This window comes from Dipodomys merriami, unplaced genomic scaffold (assembly GCF_024711535.1).
Source record: "Dipodomys merriami isolate MVZ:Mamm:240054 unplaced genomic scaffold, mDipMer1.0.p SCAF_15, whole genome shotgun sequence".
NCBI classification, from domain to species: domain Eukaryota; kingdom Metazoa; phylum Chordata; class Mammalia; order Rodentia; family Heteromyidae; genus Dipodomys; species Dipodomys merriami.
The window spans coordinates 5,942,170-5,962,620 of NW_027202826.1; the positions used below are offsets into that span (position 1 = coordinate 5,942,170).

Consider the following 20,451-nt stretch of genomic DNA (forward strand, 5'->3'; position numbering starts at 1 on the left):
AGGTTTTCAAATGTTTCTGGGTAATAGAAGCTGCAGCGGGTCTGCATGCGCTCTGAATACCAACACCTCACGTAGTAACACGAACCTCTTTGCCTCTCGCCCAGTTTGTCCTCGCCGTATTTTCATATACTAGATCCATCACTGTAGTATTTGTTTTGGTGAAATTTTTCACATACTGTAGTAATAGAAGGGAGGTTTTTAAGCTTGTCTGAACTACTGGGAAAGCAGATTAAATCACTGGAAATGCAGGACAGATTTGTATTTTTACTATTTCAAAGTTTTGTATTTCTAATGGAAAAAGTGATCTTGTAGAGTGTAGGAAATTTCAGTAAGGTACCTATTGTGGCGTCTCTAAAAGTAAGTCCGCATATAAATGAACCATATTTACTCAATAAACTCACCTAAGCCAATGGCTCACACCTACAATCCTACCTAAGTGGGAGGCTGAGACCTGAGGGTCTTGGTTTAAAGCAGCCCAGCCAGGAAAGATTGAGACTTTGTGTCCAGTTAAGCAGCAAAAATGTAGGACTGGATGTGTGGCTCATGTGGTAGAGCATCAGCCACGAATGGAAAAAGACTAAATGAGAGCAAAGACCCTGAGTTTGAACCCCAGTAAAAACAAACAAGCTCACCCAACCCCTTTGCCTCATCTCCTAATGTGATATGCTTATTCTAGCCTTGTTTTTCTTTTTTTCCAAGAGACCCTAAAAGATGTTTCTGAATTTGATTAAAATTTAACATTTTTAAAAATAGAAGAATAAATGTTTGGAGGATGGATAATATCAATAAATAACAAGACTTCAATACACAGGCATTAAAGTTTGGATACTAAGGCTGTAGGTCAAATTTGTTATAGTTTAAAGGAAATAGGGCTAGGAATGTGGCTCAATGGTAGAGTGCTTGCATGCATGAAGCCCTGGGTTCGATTCCTTAGTACCACATAAATGGAAAAAGCCTGAAGTAGTACTGTGGCTCAAGTGGTAGAGTGCTAGCCTTCAGCCAGAGAAGCTCAGGAACAGTGCCCAGGTCCTGAGTTCAAGCCCCAGGATTGGCAAAATAAATAAAGGAAATAGATATGGAGTACAGTTTTATAGTATAGCTTTATTAAGGTAAGAAGAAGTCCCTAAGTATTCTTGACCTTTTATGATTATAATTATTAAATTATTATATTCCTCTTTATACAGTGAGACTATTAGAACAAGTATAAACATTTTTCTGAGGCTATCTGACTACCTGTTGGAATCAGTGGAGGATAATTGTGTGAATTACTTTTCTTTCATCTTCATTTTGGAGATGTTTGCTGGAAAGGGCATAATCTATAAAACTTTGGAAAAGGAAATCATTGAAGCTACATTAAACATGTAGTAATACAAAAAATAAAATTCTCATTTCGTTGAGCGTATCTGAGCAGTCCCTATGAGAATACTCACTAGCTGAACACCAGTGGCTCACACCTATAAATCCTAGCTCCATGGAGGCTGAGATCTGAGGACTGATGTTCAAGGGGAGCCTGGGCAGATAAAATCAAGACTCTTATCTCCACTTAGCCACCCAAAAAGCCAGAAGTGGGAGAGTGGCTCTAGTGCCAGAGCACAAGCCTTGAGTGGAAAAGCCAAGAGAGATAAAGGTCCTGAGTTCAAGCCCCAGTACTGTCACAAAAGCAAAACAAAACAAAACAAACCAACTTAGTATAAATGGACTTCCGAAAGGATTCCATCTGCCTGGTTGAAACACGACCTCCCCACTACCGTAACCAAATGTGGGATAAACAGCTTTCACAGTAACATCCAGTTGTCTACCTTTTCCTCTAGAAGGACAAAGCAATACTTTCAGATTGGGCTAGGCGAGCTGTTCCAAACTCAAGGAGGGCAGGTCACCTCCCTGCAGAAGCTCACCGCGTAGGTCTAAGTAAACCCATGATCATAATTGCCAGGAAGGGGCTGTGGTTGAGGTAAGTGCTTGGCACTGTGCGGGAAGCTTCCCCCCACCCCCCAGCCAGCGTTCAGAGCGTGGATGGCAATTACGTGGTGGTAGGAGGGCAAGAAGTTTCTGGAACTTATCCTTAGAGGAAACCTCATACTAGATCCTTTCACAGAGAGGGAGCATAAGGCTGGCTCAGTATTGCCAGTGGGTAGGTGGCCAGAAAGGAGGGAGGAAAATACCACCGAGAGCATAAAGGAATGCCAGATGCCTTGCGGGTGCCTGCTCTCATCCACGCTAATGAGGCCGGCCTTCGCTCTGAGCACGCTGTTACGGAGCTTTAGGCGGACCTGTAACACGATCGGGCTGTCTCTAGGCAGCTCGTTGGGATTAAAGAATACAGTAGAAGAAAATAATTATACTCTTTCAAGTAAAATGATGTAAAAATCACACCTTTTCACATCATCTGCCTTGGGGAGCTTTGCCCGGGTTTCCCAATTCCAGGATTCATGAAGCTTGGTTGGGACGGGGTCAAATGGGAAAGGTGTAACAAAAGCCCCTTTTCTGGGTCTTTCGTCACCTGGGGTGGGGAGTAGGGAGGGCTCACAGTGACTTTCAGGAGATTGAAGGCACTCAGAACAGGCCACACAACAATACCACGCGAGAGATGCAGCGGGTGGTAGAGTTGAACTCTTCTGTAGTGTCGGTAGCTTGCCAAGACGTCTGCCCTAGAAAAGCGCCTGCTCTGGGCCGCCCCATCCTTCCAGCGCAAAAGAGCAGGGGCTTGTTGAGGTTCCTTATGCCTGGAAAGTAATGTTCACAGTGATCCAAATACTTGGAGGCAGGTCCTTGGATTCAGTCTTCTGCTTGTGATGGTCATTTAGGGGCACAGGCAAGGGCCGCTGGAGAATTGTGCTATGCATTTTATGTCATTTGCAGGGAAATGGATGGATTTAGAAAAAATTATGTTAAATACGTCCTTCTCAGAGAGACAATCAGCACATTTTCTCACATATGTAGAAGTTGGATCTAAATACAAACTTCCGTGATAACATATGCAGGGTGATGTGCGTGTACACACACAGACAAAAGGGAGGCATCCAGTGGTGTAACTCTTTTGAACAACTAATAAACCACTTCACATAATGAAGAAACAAGAATCAGAATGGGGGGGGGGGCAAGGAGAGGGGAAGTGTGAGGAAATACAGTTATCGTATTCAGTGTACACTATGTTGCAATGGATGGGCTGGGAAGGTGGCTCAGTGGTAGAGCGCTTGCCTTGCATGCATGAGGCCCTGGGTTCGATTCCTCAGCACCACATAAGCAGAAAAGCCAGAAGTGGCGCTGTGGCTCAAGTGGGAGAGTGCTGGCCTTGAGCTGAAGAGCGGAGGGACAGCGCCCAGGCCCTGAGTTCAGGCCCCACGACTGGACCAAAAAAAAAAAAAGTACTATGTTGTGATGGAAGCACACAACTTGAGGGCGGGGCAGGATGGAGAGAGTGAGGGAAGGGCTGACGCCGATCGGAAGGAGTTGTACTTCAACTCCTCGAATTGAAGCACCTTTGTGCAGCTACTTCATTAAAAAAAAAATACTGGGTTCAAGCCCCAGTACCAGCACAAAGAGTAAAATAAAATACTGGAAGGACAATTGGACAAAAAGTCAGAAATCGACAAAAAAGTGAGAAACAAGAATTAGAGCTGGCACAAGTCCAACATCGATTACATAACCACGGACCTAGACAGGAGGCCGAGGGTCTGTGTGGAGCATGCGCTGTGGCCCGTGGGAGGTAACCACAGTGGTTTACGTCTAAAGCTACAGGGCTGATGAAAAACTGGCCCTTCAGAAAGGGGAGAGAGAGGAAGACAGCCAGGGGCAAAACCACTTAAGGAACCCAGTGTAACTCAAAGCTTTCTGTCATTGTTATCCCACCCCCAGGAGTGAGCTGTCTGTAGTCATCTGTAGTGCCCTAAGCCACAGCCAGCCTTCAGCGTGATAGCAGCCATTCACCCAACTGTGCTAAACTCCTTTTCTTCTCTTTAGATGGCTTAATGTGTGACCATGAATAGATTGCTACAACCAAATTGGAGAATTCAAAAAACTGAATACCAGCCCACTAGTGGGCTAGTGCTTCCTAGCTATTCAGGAGTCTGAGATCTAAGGATCATGGTTCAAAGCCAGGTTGGACAGGAAAGTTTTCCAAAGAACCACCAGAAAAACGAAAGTGGCACTGTAGCTCAGAGTCGTAGAGTACTAGTCTTGAGCAAAAAAAGCTCCGGGACAGCACCAGGCCTTGAGTTCAAGCCCCACAACACATACACACACACACACATACGTAATTCTTGAGTTCAAGCCTCATAACACACACACACACACACACACGTAATTCTTGCAAGACAAAGTCAGTGGGCATGTACTAAGTATCCAGGAAAAAACGAATCACCATTTGTGATTAGCAAATGTGTGTTTGCCACCTGCTTCTCTACAAGGGCATCAGCTAGGAAGTACAGGAATGATCAGAATTTGGTGTTTAAAACATCTGTCTCGTCTCCAGAAAGTACTTCCATGGGAAAAGGAGGTTTTATGTTTTCTCATAAATTGTAAAGAAAACATGACAGGGACTGGGAAGGTGGCTCAATAGTGGAGTGCTTCATAGCACCCCTGAAGCCCTGGGTTCAATTCCTCAGTATGACACATACAGAAAATGCTGGAAATGGCACTGTGGCTCAAGTGATAGAGTGCTAGCCTTTAACAAAAGAAGCTAGGGACAGTGCCCAGGCCCTGAGTTCAAGCCCCGGACTGGCAAAAAAAGAAAAGAAAACATGTCACCAGGAGCCAGTGGTTCACGCCTATCATCCTAGTTACTCAGGAGGCTGAGATCTGAGGATTGCAGTTCAAAGCCAGCCCAAGCAGGAAAGTCTGTGAGACTCATATCTCCAAAAAACCACCAGAAAACCAGAAGTGGTGCTGTGGCTCAAGTGGTAGAGCACTAGCCTTGACCTGAAGAGCTGAGGGACAGCGCCCGGGTCCAGAGTTCAAGCCCCATGACTGACCAAAAAAAAAAAGAAAAGAAAAAAGAAAACATGTCATTGGAGTCTCACAGACTTTTCTGCCTGGGCTGGCTTTGAACCGTGATCCTCAGATCTCAGCCTCCTGAGTAGCTAGGATTTCAGGGGTGAGCCACCTGGGCGCCCAGCTTTGGATCCTGTTTTTTAAGACATGTTAGAAGAAAAACTAACATGGCATGTGTTCTTCCCCTCTTCCTCCCCATCAAGATTACTAACCAGGCTGGTGATCTGCTCAGCCTAACACCTTTCATAACCTTCGTGTGTTCCACGTTGCACGCAGCACCCCTTCCTCCTGCTCAGCATGACCAGTGTGTGTGGCAACATTGGAGTCTTTCTCACATGTTTCTGAGATAGAACATTTCTGCACAGGGCTCTGGTTGCTTTTTTTTTTTTTTTAATTTCCTTTTTACAGATCCATTTTCCCAATTAAACAATAACATTCTATTAAAAGAGTCTTCTTTTTACCAATTAGGTCAAAGTCCTAAAATTTTAAGACCTAAACCCCATGGTTTAGAGCGAACTGATTCACAAACCATAGGTGACTTTGCTACAAGAAGAAAGGGTATGTACGTCAGCACCGCATGCTCTGTGGGGTGTTGGGAGTTCATTTTATTTTGTAATGGTTTTCTTGTTACTTTAGTGTTATTTTACAACTGCCCTTGCAGCCCCCAGCATGTTATTTCTAAAATGAATGCCTCTCATGACACATGATGAATCTATGTTACCCGCTTATCAGCAGCATGTTAAATGTTTGATATGTTGTAGTTAGCTTGGTCTTTTGTGTTATTCCCTTAATCGTTTTCTTTAAGCTCGTAAATTGCTTGTGAATCACAGTTGTTTTCCTCTGTGTGTGTGTGTATGTTGCATCATATATACACATGTAACATATATGTATGTATTTTGTTCTGAGCCTAAATAATTATTTCCATGTATTAAGTATGCCATTACTTAGAAATTGAGAGCTAAACTCTTATTAGGCTTTTGGTAGCAAAAAAAAAATTAAAACATTAAAGAAAAAGCTTGAATCAGAACAACATTCTGTACATTTCTTTAAGGATATAGATAAGAAAAGTTTTTTAACTTGATTTTAATACGTCTAGTCTTCCTTATATTTGAGTTGACAAAAATACTCATTTGTGGGCTGGACAGGTGGCTCAGTGGTAGAGTGCTTGCCTTGCATGCATGAGGCCCTGGGTTCCATTCCTCAGCAGCACATAAACAGAAAAAACTGGAAGTGGCGCTGTGGCTCAAGTGATACAGAGCCCTGGCCTTGAGCTGAAGAGCTCAGGGACAGCACCCAGGCCCAGAGTTCAGGCCTCATGACCCACCAAAAGCAAAAAATAAAATAAAAAGCTTAGTTGTAAGCTCCTGAGAGTCTGTTTAGACCTTTAAAATGAACACTTATTTTTGTAGTTTCATGGTAATTATAGCACCATTGATTAAAATTACATTTGTGAAAAAAGAATGAGGAAAAATGAGCATTTTTCTTTGAAGTGGCAGGATGAAAGATAACTGAAATTTTCCAATATGTTTAAGCAGTCTTCTGAAATATAATACAAACAGATAGTATTATTTTGGGTTTTTTTTGTTGTTGATGTTGTTGCTTACTCCATACATTTCTGAAAAGGATTTCAATCAGTCTTGACTGAAAAGGCCCAGATCTCATAAGACTCCTCCTTAAGAAACAGATCCCAAGGACTCTGGGGGTACATATTAGTTTGATTGTCTACTGTGATCATGAGATAATAAGTAAAGACCTCTTATGAATAAAAATATTAGCATTACTTAATTTTCTTTAGTAGGGAGTTCCTAAGTTAAATTAAACTAAAAATATAAGGTGATTGTTTTAAAAGTAATTATGTAAATTTCCTAGAGCTATATTTGAATCTAAAGATAACAATTATTCCTTTGTTTGTTTCAAGTTTGGGTAGGAATTGTTCTCAAATCTTTGCTCATTAACTCTTGGGTTTAGCAGAGTTTTGGTTTTGTTTGAACTAATTTTATCTCTAATGCTGCCTATTCATCATTTTTCATACCTGACTGTAAACTGATACTCAAGTACTGAATAAAATAGATCATCCTATATTCATGTGAGGATGGAATTCATAAAGAATGAATGAATGGACGAAATAAGGAAATGTATAAGTCAAGTAACTATGGAAGAATTTGGTCACACTATTCTTTTTTGTTTTCATTTAGTTTATATCCATAAAATATTCTACTTATATTTCAAAGCAACATGTTGCAATAGAGCTTTGAGTTAAGAATCATGAAACATTACCTGATTTATCGTTTGCCACTATTTAGCTCTAACCTTAGCATGTGACATCCGTGAACCTCAGTTCATCTGTGAGAAATAGAGAGTGGATTTTGGTTTGTTTTCTTCTGTATACTAAAGGCTCCTTTTTCTCATTTTCTTTTCAGCCAAGCCAGCACCTTTAGAAATAAAACCTTTGCCAGAATGGGAAGAGCTGCAGGCTCCAGTTAGATCTCCAATCACCAGGAGTTTTGCTCGAGAGTAAGTACTTGGTTAGAATGGGCAATATGAGTGTCCTGACTATCTAAAATTATTCGTTATCAAGGAATATGTCTAGAAAAAATGGTTTCCAAGAATGGCTTGGAGATCCCTCCTTTTGGAGCTTCTATAAAGTTAAAACTATTTTTAGTCCGGAAATCAGTAGCTCACTCCTGTGATCCCAGCTACTTGTGAGGCTGATAATGGAGAACTCTAGTTCAGGGCCAGCCTAGAGGAAGTAGACAGAGGGGTGGGGGGTACACATGGTACAACACTAGCCTTGAGTGAAAACAGCAAACTCGCAGCCAAGCATTGAGTTCAAGCTCCCATTCCACCAGCACCAAAAAAGGAAAATCCCAGGCCAGTATAGGTAGGAAAGTCTGCAAGACTTCATCTTAATGGAGACAAGGTGATGTGGTGGTGTGTGCTGCAACAGGAAATCTAAAAAATAGATGGATAGTCCAGTATATACCAAGATCCTATCTTAAAAATAACCAGTGTCACCGGGTACCAGTGGCTCACGCCTGTAATCCTAGCTACTTAAGAGATCTGAGGATCACAGCTCAACACCAGCCCAGGTGGAAAAATCTGTGAGACTCTTCTCTCCAATAAACCATCAGAAAACCGGAAGTGGCCCTGTGGCTTAAGCAGTAGAGCCCTCACCTTGAGCTAGAGAGTGCATGGACATGGCCCAGGCCCAGAGTTCATGCCCCACAACTAAACCCCCCCCCCAAAAAAAAAAATCCAACAATGAAACAGTTTCAGCTGGGTGCTGGTGGCTCACACATTTAATTGTGGCTACTCAGGAGGCTGAGATCTGAGGATTGTGGTTCAAAGCCAGCCCACACAGGAACATCCATGAGACTCTTATTTCCAATTAATCACAGGCAAAGCCAGAAGTGGCACTGTGGCTCTTGTGATAGTGCTCTAGCCTTGAGCAAAAGGAGCTTAGGGACAGTGCCCAGGCCCAGAGTTCAGACCCCAGGTCTGGCAAAAAAAAATAAAGGAGGAACACAAAGGCACAATGATTATGTGCCTCTGATCATATAAAACAATATTTATCAAACTCAAGAAATGGAAACAAGAAAAAATAAGTCAATCAAATAAATAAAACACTTGTTAAAGAAAACGAAATAAGGAAAAACAGAGTTGGAGGCAGAGTGGTAGGGAATCTGCCTAACAAGTAGAAGGTCCTGAGTTTAAACTCAAGTATCACCAAACAGAAAAACAGGGCTTTTCATTAAGATACTAAAATATTGGCTGTTGGAGTAATCCAACTGAGGCCCTGATTGCAATCCTCAATACCGGGGAAATGAAAAAACGGTCATTCTCCCTTCTGGAGCATGCTATGTCATGAGATAGAATAAATATGGTAAATACCAGTAGCATAACTCAGACAGTACCTTGGAATTTTTAATAATTTTTTGAGTATGAAGAGTTCACAAGACCCAAAATTTTGGAGGGCTCTTGACTTAAAAATATAGTACTGTAAAGGGCGCGCGTGCGCCAGCCTTGAGCAGAGGAGCTGAGGGACAGCGCCCAGGCCTAGAGTTCAAGCCCCACGACCGACACAAAATAAAACACAAACCAAAAAAATCCTAATCTTACTAATACAGTAGTTTCTTGTGAGGCTGATTTAATTGGAATTTGTTTAAAGGTATATATGGAAATAAAAGTTTTTATATATAGATTCTTATTGTTGTTTTTTTTAATCTGACTTTGTACTCACTCAGTTACTGGTAATACTTTCTGCTGTATTACATTCGATAATTTTATATCCAAAGTCTTCTCTTTAATACACTTGTAAGTATTACTTGTAATGTGTACCATAAAATGCATTACATAGACAACTGTAGACATACGTGTCTATGGGGGAAGGAGGGCAGACTTGGGCTGGTTTGATTTTGGGGGTGATCTCAACAGCTCCCCGAGGCTGACGGCCTGTACCCTTAGTTCTTCCAGGTTCCCCATGTCGCCGCGGCCAGATTCTGTGCACAGCACCACGTCCAGCAGTGACTCCCACGACAGCGAGGAGAGCTACGTCCCCATGAACCCAGCCCTGGCCGGTGAAGACCCGGTATGCAGTCTCCTCCTTTTCTCCCTCCTGAGCAGCCCTGACATATTCCTGCTGTGGCCTTCCTTCCAGTTCAGAAACTTTGCCTCCTGTGTTTCCTCCTATGTCAGGAAAGACAGACACAAGCAGAAAGTCTAAAAACCAGGAAGGGGTCAGAATTTCCCATCCCACTGGGAGAGCCGTGGAAAAGCAGACAGTATTTTATGTTAGCATTCCTCCACTAGAACAGGGACCCGAGGCAACCAGCTGACGAACAGGTTTCTTTTTTGGCTCTGGGTTTTGGAAGTTCTAATCTGTGATGGGTGGTGACCCCATTGCTTTGGGTGTATGTTGGTATACTGAGGCAGGAGAGATTGGCAGAGCAAACAATCACCTCATGTCCAGGAAGCAAAGGAGAGTGAGGTGGGGGCCAGGGGCTCACAATCCCTTCTAGGGCCCGCCCCCAATGTCCTGAAGACTTCCTCCCACAGATTCTACCAGCTTGCCGGGTGCCGGTGGCTCACACCTGTAATCCTAGCTACTCTGGAAGCTAAGATCTGAGGATTATGATTCAAAGCTAGCTCCAACAGGAAAGTCCATGAGACTCTTACCTCCAATTAACCACCAAAAAGCCTAAAGTGGAATGTGGCTCAAGGGGTAGAGCATCAGCATTGAGCAAAAAAAAAAGCCAAGAGACTGTGCCCAGGCCCTGACTTCAAGCCCCACTACTGGCATGTGAATAAACAAAGTAGTACCATTATGAGGACTAAGCGTTCATCGCATGAGACTTAGAGAAACATCTCTGACCCACACTACTGCAGTTGTAGAGATATTTTCCAGTTATATGTGATGGGAGGTATACTTGAATTTTGATATTCTTCTAGAAAATATACTGGGAGCATGTTGTAGTGTAACCTCCAGGCCAATGGCATGACAGTCGTGTGGTAAAATTTTCTTACACAGAAGGTCTTTTAGAACCTTTCAGTAAAAAAAACAATGAAAAGAACAAGCATAATGTGTTTCAGGTTACCATGTTACAAAGGCATGAGAACTTTGCTAACAGTAGCAAGCATTTTGTTTTCCAGAATCCAGGCAGTTGGCAGAAAATAGCTCAGATGTTTGAGAATTTTAACCACTAAACACATTTTGCTTTTGCTTTTGTTGATAGCAGATTTACTGCTTGTTCTGTTATTTGTGTTTGCGTAGATAAGAGTATCGGCTAGATTAGATATAGAAAATAATGAAAAGGAAAACCAGAGAAACAGACAGTAACTCGTGATGACTTCAGAAAGCCTGGTGTATTTCTTTCTTGAGCACAAGTCTAGGCAGAGTGCTATTCAGGAGGCTGAGATCTAAGGATGTAGGTTCAAAGCCAGGCCTTCCTTCCTACCCCCCACTACCCTAGGCAGAGAAATCCAAGAGACTTTTCTCCAGTTAACTAGCAAAAAGCCAGAAGTGGTATGGCTACAGTGGTAGAGTGCCAGCCTTGATTAAGATAATTAAGAGTGAGAAAGCCTGAGTTCAAGTACTGTACAAGACAGGCAGGGCAGCCTATCGTGGCAGCCGTGTTGTCTGTGCTCTGTGTGTGGCTCATGAGCTCACGGGAACTGAGTACACAGTGCTGTTACAAGACATGCCCAGAATGGAAAAAGCCAAGCAAGGCCCTAAGTTCAAGCCCCAGTACTGGCACGCACCCACAAAGAATGTTTAGATTGAATGTTTTACAGCCAGCTGTGGCTTGACATCGGTGTCAGAGTTGAGCCAAATTTAAACTTTTTTAAAGTAACTTTTTGAAACTACTTTCAGCTTTCTCTAGGCTTTAATCCATTTTACTTTTTTAAAACTAAAAGTTGAATTTTCTTTTTTTTTTTCGGTCGTGAGGCCTGGGTGCTGACCCTGAGCTCTTTAGCTCAAGGCTAGCGCTCTACCACTTGAGCCACAGCGCCACTTGCAGCATTTTCTACGTATGTGGTGCTGAGGAATTGAACCCAGGCCCTCATGCATGCCAAGGCAAGCACTCTTACCACTGAGCCACCTTCCCAACCCCCAAAGCTGAATTTTCTGAACAGTCATTTCCTAACAATAGATCCTATTGAAAAACAGGTAGGCTTCAGTGGGTGGCAAACAAGGCGAGTACTATGTGCTGAGCAGGGTGATACGTGCCTGTAATCCCAGCTACTCAAAAGGCTGAGATTAGAAGAACACCTCAGCCAGGGAGTTTGGAGACCTTCTGGGAAAGATAGCAAGAGGCCTGGTCTCAAAGAAATGAAGAGATAGATGAGAAGTATGTCTCATAGATGTTTGACCACTGTTTTTCTCATGTGCGTGCGTGCGTGTGTGTCTGTGTGTGTGTGTGTTTTGCTTTCAGAGTCTTTTTGGCAGTCACAGCCTGGATGGGGGAAGCAGTCCTATGGTCAAACCCAAAGGGGACAAGCAAGTGGAATACCTAGATCTAGATTTGGATTCCGGGAAATCTACACCCCCACGGAAGGTGAGTGAAACCTTGTTCTGTACAGCAGGATGCTTAGCTTTTAGAGAATCCTCACCTTTGAGGAAGTTCTATGATTATTCATTGAAATTTAGTGAAGTCCAGTATTTACATCTTACTTGATTGATTGATCAATTGAATGGTGGGTGGATGCTGGGGGTGGAACCAAAGACTGCCCTGTACATCCTAGGCAAGCACTTCTACTGAGCTCTAGCCCCAGCCCAAAAGTCTATTTATTTTAATACAGTTTTGTTACACATGGCAACAATACCATGGAGACTAATTATTTTCTTTTAACTTCCTCATAGTAAGGGGAGTTATACACATAATGCAGTTTTAGTCATTTCTGTTGAGATAATTTCTTAACAGATTCTACCCCTGTCTTTACCTTCTGTAGAATGTTAGCTCAGATGACACACTGTTTCTGTCCAAATTTTTAATTGTATCTTTTTGTTTAGTCTACAAATTAGACAATGTTATTACTCATCTTAATGTTTTGTTTTGTTTTCTCTTTTTCTCTTTTGGTACTGGAGATGGAACCCAGACTTTGCACTTGCTAGGCAAATGCTTTGCCACTGAGTCACACCCCAGCCCATTCTTACTATATGATTTAAACATTTTTATGTGTTCATACTGCTTTCCTATTTCTTTGTTTAACTTACCTGTCTGGTAGCTCAAACCTTCCTTCTGTTAAAAAAAAAAAAATTCCATCCCCCTAAAATGCAATAGTATTAGCTCGTTCAGTGGAGATCTGCTGGTGCTAAATTCTTTGTAGTTCTTTTTTTTAACGTAATGTGTATTTTGCCATCATTCATAGAAATTAAGGATTCTGTTATTTTTTATTGACAGTACTTTCTTAGTACATAGAAGAGAATATCCTACTATCATTTTGTGCCTTTGGGTATTTCTTAGTTTCACATCAGTGTATCTAGACATAGAATTTTCTTATTTATCCTACAGATTTATCCATAATTATTCATTTTGATAAGCTATTTCCAAGTAGAATTGTTTTTTGTTTTGTTTTGGTTTGGTTTTTTTGGGTCTGGTCATGGGGCCTGAACTCTGGGCCCGGGCGCTGTCCCTCAGCTCTTCAGCTCAAGGCTAGCGCTCTACCACTTGAGCCACAGCACTACTTCCGGCTTTTTTCTTTTTGCTTATGTGGTGCTGAGGAATTGAACCCAGGGCCTCATGCATGCAAGGCAAGCGCTCTACCACTGAGCCACCTTCCCAGCCCCAAGTTTTAGTCTTTTTTTTGTTTTTGTTTTTGTTTTTTGGTCCAGTTGTGGGGCTTGAACTCTGGGCCTGGGTGCTGTCCCTCAGCTCTTCAGCTCAAGGCTAGTGCTCTACCACTTGAGCCACAACGCCACTTCCAGCTTTTTTTTTTCTTTTTGCTTATGTGGTGCTGAGGTATTGAACCCAGGGCCTCATGCATGCAAGGCAAGCGCTCTACCACTGAGCCACCTTCCCAGCCCTAGAATTGTTTTCTTAATTCTATTTTTGGGTCAGGCACTTTTAGGGAATAGAAACAACAGTTGATTTTTTTTTTTTTTTTGGGGTCCGGTCGTGGGGCCTGAACTCTGGGCCTGGGCACTGTCCCTCAGCTCTTCAGCTCAAGGCTAGCGCTCTACCACTTGAGCCATAGCACCAGTTCCGGCTTTTTTTTTTCTTTTTGCTTATGTGGGCCTCAGGCATGCGAGGCAAGCGCTCTGCCACTGAGCCACCTTCCCAACCCCAACAGTTGATTTTTATAAATTCAGTCATCTCCTTAAATATTGCTTCTATACTCATTTTAAGAAATATTTTCTTTGAGGTTTCTGATTAGACATATTTACTATCATGGTCTTTTTATCATTAACTTTTTATTAACTTCTCACAATTTTCCATACCTTTATTCTTTTATACTTTTATATTTTATATCTTATCATCTCTGTCTCTGTCTATCTCTTCCCCTTTTAGTATGGTACTTCTGCTTGAACTCAGGGCCTGAGCATTGTCCCTTAGCTATTTTGCTCAAGGCTAGCAATCTTGAGCGAGTTACCCTTCCACTTTCAGATTTTTGGTGGTTAATTGGAGATAGGAGGCTCATGGACTTTTCTGCCTTAAACCTCGATCCTCAGATCAGCTCTTCTGAGTAACTAGGTTTACAGGCCTGAGCCACCTGGGCCTGGCTTCTCACCATCTCTCTCTAATTGGATACTTTCTTTGGATTTATCATTAAATTCATTAATTCTCAATTTTCCTATTTGTTTAGCTTTTAACATCAAATCTCTTATATTTCTAAAATGAAGTTCTAGTTGGCTCTTCTTTATAGATACCTCGCTGACTTTACTAGCTTCTTCCTCCTTTCTTATTTTTGTCCCTTTAAGCATTTTCTGAATCTCTGAAGCAGCAGTGATACCACCTCAAGACCTGGGAAGTCTGAATTTTGTTTGCTAACTCACACTTCTAGTTGATTTCCCTGGGTGTTTATTTGTGGCTTCTCATTGCAAATTTGTGGCTGCATCCTGAGGATGTACGTTTCCTCCCGAAGGGATTTGTCTTCCCTTTTTCCGGGAGCCAGAAGGTACTAAATATCATTGCTTGATCGTGGCTCCAGATTACAGTGTCACTACCATCCCAACTCCTATGATTGGAGTATTCATGTGAATAATTCTATGTGATAGTTTAAATTAACAGTTTTTCAAACTTGAGAGGTTGGGTGCCAGGTGGTTCACACCTGCAATCCTATTTGCTCAGGAATTGCAATCTGAGGATCACATTTTAGAGACAGCCTGAGCAGAAAAGTTCATGAGACTTTTTTTTTTTTTTTTGTCAGCTGTGTGGCTTGAACTCAGGGCCTGGGTGCTGTCCATGAGCCTCTTAGTACGCAAGGCCAGCACTCTATCACTTGAGCCACAGCACCACTTCTTTTTGAGTGGTTAGTTGGAGATAAGACTCTCACGGAGACTTTTCTTCCCCAGGCTAGCTTCAAACCTTGATCCTCAGATCTCAGCCTCCTGAGTAGCTAGGATTACAGGTGTGAGCCGCCAGCACCAGGCTTCTGAGACTCTTATTTCCACTTAACCAGCCAAAGAGTGAGGAGGAAAGGTGTGGCCCAAGTGGTAAAGCACTAACCTGGAGCAAAGAAACAAAGAGAGAGCATCCTGGCCCTGAGTTTAGACCCCATTACTAACAATGCGCACACACACACACACACACACACACACACACACACACACACACACACACACACACACACACACACACACACACACACACACACACACACACACACACACACACACACACACACACACACACACACACACACACACACACACACACACACACACACACACACACACACACACACACAAAATTTTTTTTTAAGAGAGCATTATAGATTTAGGAGAAAGACACCACTGTTTATTTGAAGTAATACCATTTTGGGTGACCCAATCAAATTTCAAGGATATTCACAGTGTATGTGAATCTGTGCATTCGAAGGCTGACCTTCCCTCAGAAACACTCCTTGATAGGTGGCATGTGTCTGTTTTTTTTCCTTTTGTATTTGTATTTTCTCTGTATGTAGCAAAAGAGCAGCGGCTCGGGCAGCAGTGTAGCAGACGAGAGAGTGGACTATGTGGTGGTGGACCAGCAGAAGACCCTGGCTCTGAAGAGCACACGGGAAGCCTGGACAGATGGGAGACAGTCCACAGAGTCGGAAACACCAACCAAGAGTGTAAAATGAAAACCTCCCGTCGCCCTATCTGAGCAGATGCGAAGTGCATTGTAAAGATGAATGCCATTTGGGGAGATGGTGGTCTAGACACTTAAACTCCAGGCGGATTGATCCTCAGGCAAGCAAAGCTGAAGTCCGAGGACCTTTCACAAAATCGAGCAGTTCATTCAGACTGTACATGGTGCCACGTCAACAATCTGCAAGCTGTAAATAATGTGGTTAAGTGGTAACATTTAACTCCCAGAGAAACTCGTCTCCCATGGCTAACCGCACTTGTAGTATTACTGTATTTATGCACTTTTCTATTGAAAACATTGGCTTAGGTGTTCCCAGTGTACCTTCACAGAGTTCTCAGATTTCTTCACACTACTCTACGTAACAATACTAAATGAACTAAGCTAGTTTTTGTGTTCTTTTTTTTTTTTTTTTTTTTTTAAGATTTGGAAGTGGCTGCCAAAGCTATATTCTTAACACCATTAGAATGAGGAGCAGATTGACAAGTTAGCTTTTGTACGTGAAATTTCAGGTGGTAACTCTCAGCTTAAAGTACAACCGTAGTATGGTTGGACTTAATCTTTCATTCCCTTCCACAAATTCTGAAGATAATGTATATTACTGGTCAGGGCCTAGTTCTCTGGTTCGTGTACATTTAGTTTTTACTGGTGGAACTTTTGTTATTTTTTGTTAATTACAGTGCTTTCGTTCATTGAGTGAAGATTCTGCTGGGTAGGATCTTGTACTTTTGACAGACTAAATAGAATTACACTCTCAAGCCTGCAAGTGATTGATAGAATGCAGTGATGTTGTGCTTTTACACTTGTTAACATGTATTAAATGTTATATGCAAAAGGTAGGTTCTATAACTAATCAGGTACGTACTGGGCACTAGTGTGCGAATATACTGACCAGGTTTAGACAATGATGTTTAGTTGAGTTCTTGTGAGTGCTAACAATTAAGTTTCCAGTTTGGGATTTGATGAATCAATTGACATTCACTCTTAGTTCCAGCCACATACTGTGATTTTTTTTTTTTTCATTAAATTGTCATTCAGATTCTTCCTCTAAGAATGAAACTCTATCTTATGATCTTATGACACCATAGTGCCCTTTCTATGATTAAAAAATATATATATCCTTCTTGGCCTTATATTTAAATCCCTATGCAATTAATGTTTTATATCTGCATTTTTTTAAAAAAAGATAGATGGAATATAAGCAATTCTCCTATGTAGCATCTATTGCTTTTCCAGTCAGAAAATTAAGAATTTTGTACTGTGATTGATACTCACTGTCCCAATTCACAACATACTGGAGCCTTGCTATAATGTGAACTCTTACAGTCCTGGACCCCTTCTAGCCAGATTTCTGAGACCATCAGAGGAGTGGTATCGCTCTGACTCCCCTGGAACACCATCCTGTGGTCTGGACATCCAGACCAGCGGTTACAGGGAGCCACCGTGACATTCCTCTGTTCTGGCTTTGCAACATAACTTAGAATGCAGGGATAGTCGCTTGGGTTTTGTTTGTTTGTTAACCTAAGTTACAAGCTATTGATTTGAGACTTCCTGATAGCTTTTAGAGGACAGGTAGAGACTGCATGCCTATCATCAAGGTATGACCACCTCCACCAGACCTCTAATTGTTGCCTGAGTATACAAATGGACCCCATTTCGGGCCCATTGGTCATGGTGTTGTGCCTAATACAGTGTACTAGGGTTGTTCCATAAACAAAGTGTTCATAACAAGACAATTGTAGACTAGTAACATTTGATGCTTTTAAATGTTTGCTTCTTTTTAAACTAAAACCCAGAACTGAATTTTGAGGTGAGTTTTTAAATAAAAAACAAAACAAAACAAAACCTTTGAGTTTGGTGTGTGATCTGTTTGTTGATAAAATTACAACATAAGCCAGGCACAGGTGGCTCATGCTTATAATCCTAGTTACTCAGGAGGCTGAGATCTGAGGATCACAGTTAAATCCTTTCTGAGCAAGAAAGTCTGTGAGACTCATATTGCCAATTAACCACCAGAAAACTGGAAGTGGCACTGTGGCTCAAAGTGGTAGAGTGCTAGCCTTGAGCAAAGAGAGCTGAGGGACAGCACCAGACCCTGAGTTCAAGCCCCATGACCAATAAACAAACCCACAACATAAAATCTGAAATCATAGAAATTTACCTAAACTATGAAAACATACATCATTATGTAATTATAGTTAGTAATGATACTAAATTGTAGTAGTTATTTAGAAAGTGAACATGTTTTGTGGTCTAAGCACAATAATAACAGGACACCAGTAGCTCATACTTGTAATCCTAAGTACTCAGGAGGCTGAGATCTAAGGATCATGGTTTAAAGCAGGCTCGACCAGGAAAGTCCATGAGACTTTTATCTGAAACTAAGCACTAAAAAGCCAGAATTGGAGCTATATCTCAAGTGGTAGAGCTTTCACTTTGAGCAGGAAAAGAACCAAGGGAGAGCATCGAAGTCCTGACGTGAAGCCCCAGTATCAGCACAAAGAAAAAAGTAACCACAATAATAAATGATTAACTCATAAGCAAAAATCTTCCTTTAAAGCTATTGGGAATATCCAAAGCAATTACAAATATTTTTAGTGTAACTTCTCTGTAGAAGTTACCCACCTTTATTGAGCGCCTGGCTTATATATCTGTAATACTCTATCTGCAATCCTAGCTACTTGGGAGGCTGAGGTGGGCAGATCACAGTTCAAGGCTAATGCTTGCTGAAGCGTTTCAGGATGGCTTTTCAGGCTAATAGCTGGGTAACATGGCCCATGTCTTCACAGCCAGGCAGAAGGCTGAGGTTGGGAGGATTACAGTTCTATTCTGGCCCAGACAGAAAAGCCAGGAGATTCCATCTCAACAGAATAGGGTGTTATACTTACGATGCAGGTGGGGTCTGGAATTTATCACAGGAGTGCAGACGTAGGCAAAAAGCAACACCCTATCAGAAGTAGTGCAAAAGGTGACTTGGTCAGCAGGGGAGCACCTGCCTCACAAGTGAAAAGGCCTGAGGGCAAACTCCGGTGCTGCCAGAAATTAAGAAAGAAAGAGGAAACCAGAACACCACCAGTATTGAGGGAATTCTATTAGACAGGTTTGGATTTGGGTATTGTGAGCCAAGATCTCCAGACTGGCCCTGAACCCAGTCCTCCCGCATCATCTTCCCAGACACCCTTCACGCCCAGCCTTTCTAGTTTTTTGGGTTTTTGTGTGTGTGTGTTTTTTAACTACTGACAAGTTGTTTTCTTTCCCTCCTTTGGAGAAAACAGTATTTTAAGCTTGTTAAGCTATTTTGGGTACACTATGTCTTAGGAATTGAACATAGTTTGTTCTTAAAATGTTCCAAACACGCCCTGTGCCTGCTTACTTTGGCCGGTTCAGAGTGTAGGCATTCATATTTTGAGTAACAGTTATTTACAGTCACAGAAAGCTTCTCAGATAATGAAGCCGCATGCCCTACCCAGTCCTGTCTTAAGATCCTTCTGGTAGGTCCTGCCCGCTGTCCAGTAAGAATCAGCACCCTCGTGAAGACTCACAACACATAACTAAGTCAACAAGAGAGAAGAGCATCCATGGAAAACTATTACAGTTGTAAAATATGAAAACTATATGGAAATTTTATATAGTTTTACAAGCAGCCATCAGATTAAAAGCCATAGCATAAATGAGTATCATGGACTTAATATGATGAAATTTGACTGCCATGTTATTGAGATCGTTGTTTTTATTTTGCTCTACTTGGAAATAATTTGGATTGTCTTCTCTTTCATAGACCTATTTTTCTTCAGACTCAGTATACTGTCTCATGAGTTCCTAACCAACTGACCAGATAAGGGATTAACTGTAGTTCCTAATACCTTTACACAGTATCAAATTTTGTGAGTTCTGGTGACCTAATTATAGCCATCCCAAATTTCATCAGGAGAATCTTGTATGTAATTTTATTTCTCCCTTTTTGCACATCTTTTTGTAACAATTCAATGATGACTATTTTCTGCTACCAAATAAAACTTTGCAGTTTGGTTTCAAGACCTTTAACTGAGATTGTGAACTAAAGACATGTATATGCATTTCCAATTGGAGCTTCCCCCTTCTCTCCCTCCCCGCCCCCCATCTCCACCTCTTGATGATCAAAAATACTGACAAATATCCCATAGGCCAGAGCAATGAGGAGCACCATCTCCTGATAAAGATTCTCACTCAGAAGAGTAAAATTCCCCCTAATGGCATGAGCAGTGTTGCACATAGCTATCCTCTAGTGAACTTTCAGTAGAGACCCCTAATCAAGACCTTGGAAGTCTATACACTGCATATCATTACCATAACAATGCATTGTGGGAATGTACATGCACAGCTGGAAACACTACCTGCCACTCAAAACTCCATCACGAGGACCCTCCAACTCCCCTCCCCTCTATCAGTCTCACATTATTCCAGACATATTCCTCAGGGCCTTGGAGCTCTCCCAGCTCAAGAATGCTCTACATTATTCTTGTTTTGCTTTCACTTCAGTAAACCTGTGTTGTTGCTCTGAGTTATGCCCAATTCATGCCAGAAATCAAACATGCTAGAAATCAGCCTGTTAACACAACCATTACCACAAGACACTACATTTTGGTGTGTCAGAAATGACTTAGAGCTGGGTATTGGCGGCTCATGCCTATAATCC

General features: G+C 41.9%; 1 protein-coding gene across 5 annotated transcripts in view; it reads left to right on the forward strand.

The window, feature by feature from the left end:
• The window catches only part of Gab1 (GRB2 associated binding protein 1), a 103,791-nt gene extending 83,971 nt beyond the window's left edge, over positions 1–19,820 (forward strand). For 3 of the 5 annotated variants that reach the window (XM_070022128.1, XM_070022130.1, XM_070022129.1), the window contains 5 exons: positions 5,458–5,547; positions 7,410–7,503; positions 9,454–9,577; positions 11,922–12,044; positions 15,613–19,820. In XM_070022128.1, the coding sequence (XP_069878229.1) occupies positions 5,458–5,547; positions 7,410–7,503; positions 9,454–9,577; positions 11,922–12,044; positions 15,613–15,771 (590 nt within the window). In that variant the 3' untranslated portion in view covers positions 15,772–19,820. The remainder of the gene's footprint in view (positions 1–5,457; positions 5,548–7,409; positions 7,504–9,453; positions 9,578–11,921; positions 12,045–15,612) is intronic. The other 2 variants (XM_070022131.1, XM_070022132.1) reach the window with 1 other exon arrangement.
• Positions 19,821–20,451: the final 631 nt, after the last annotated feature.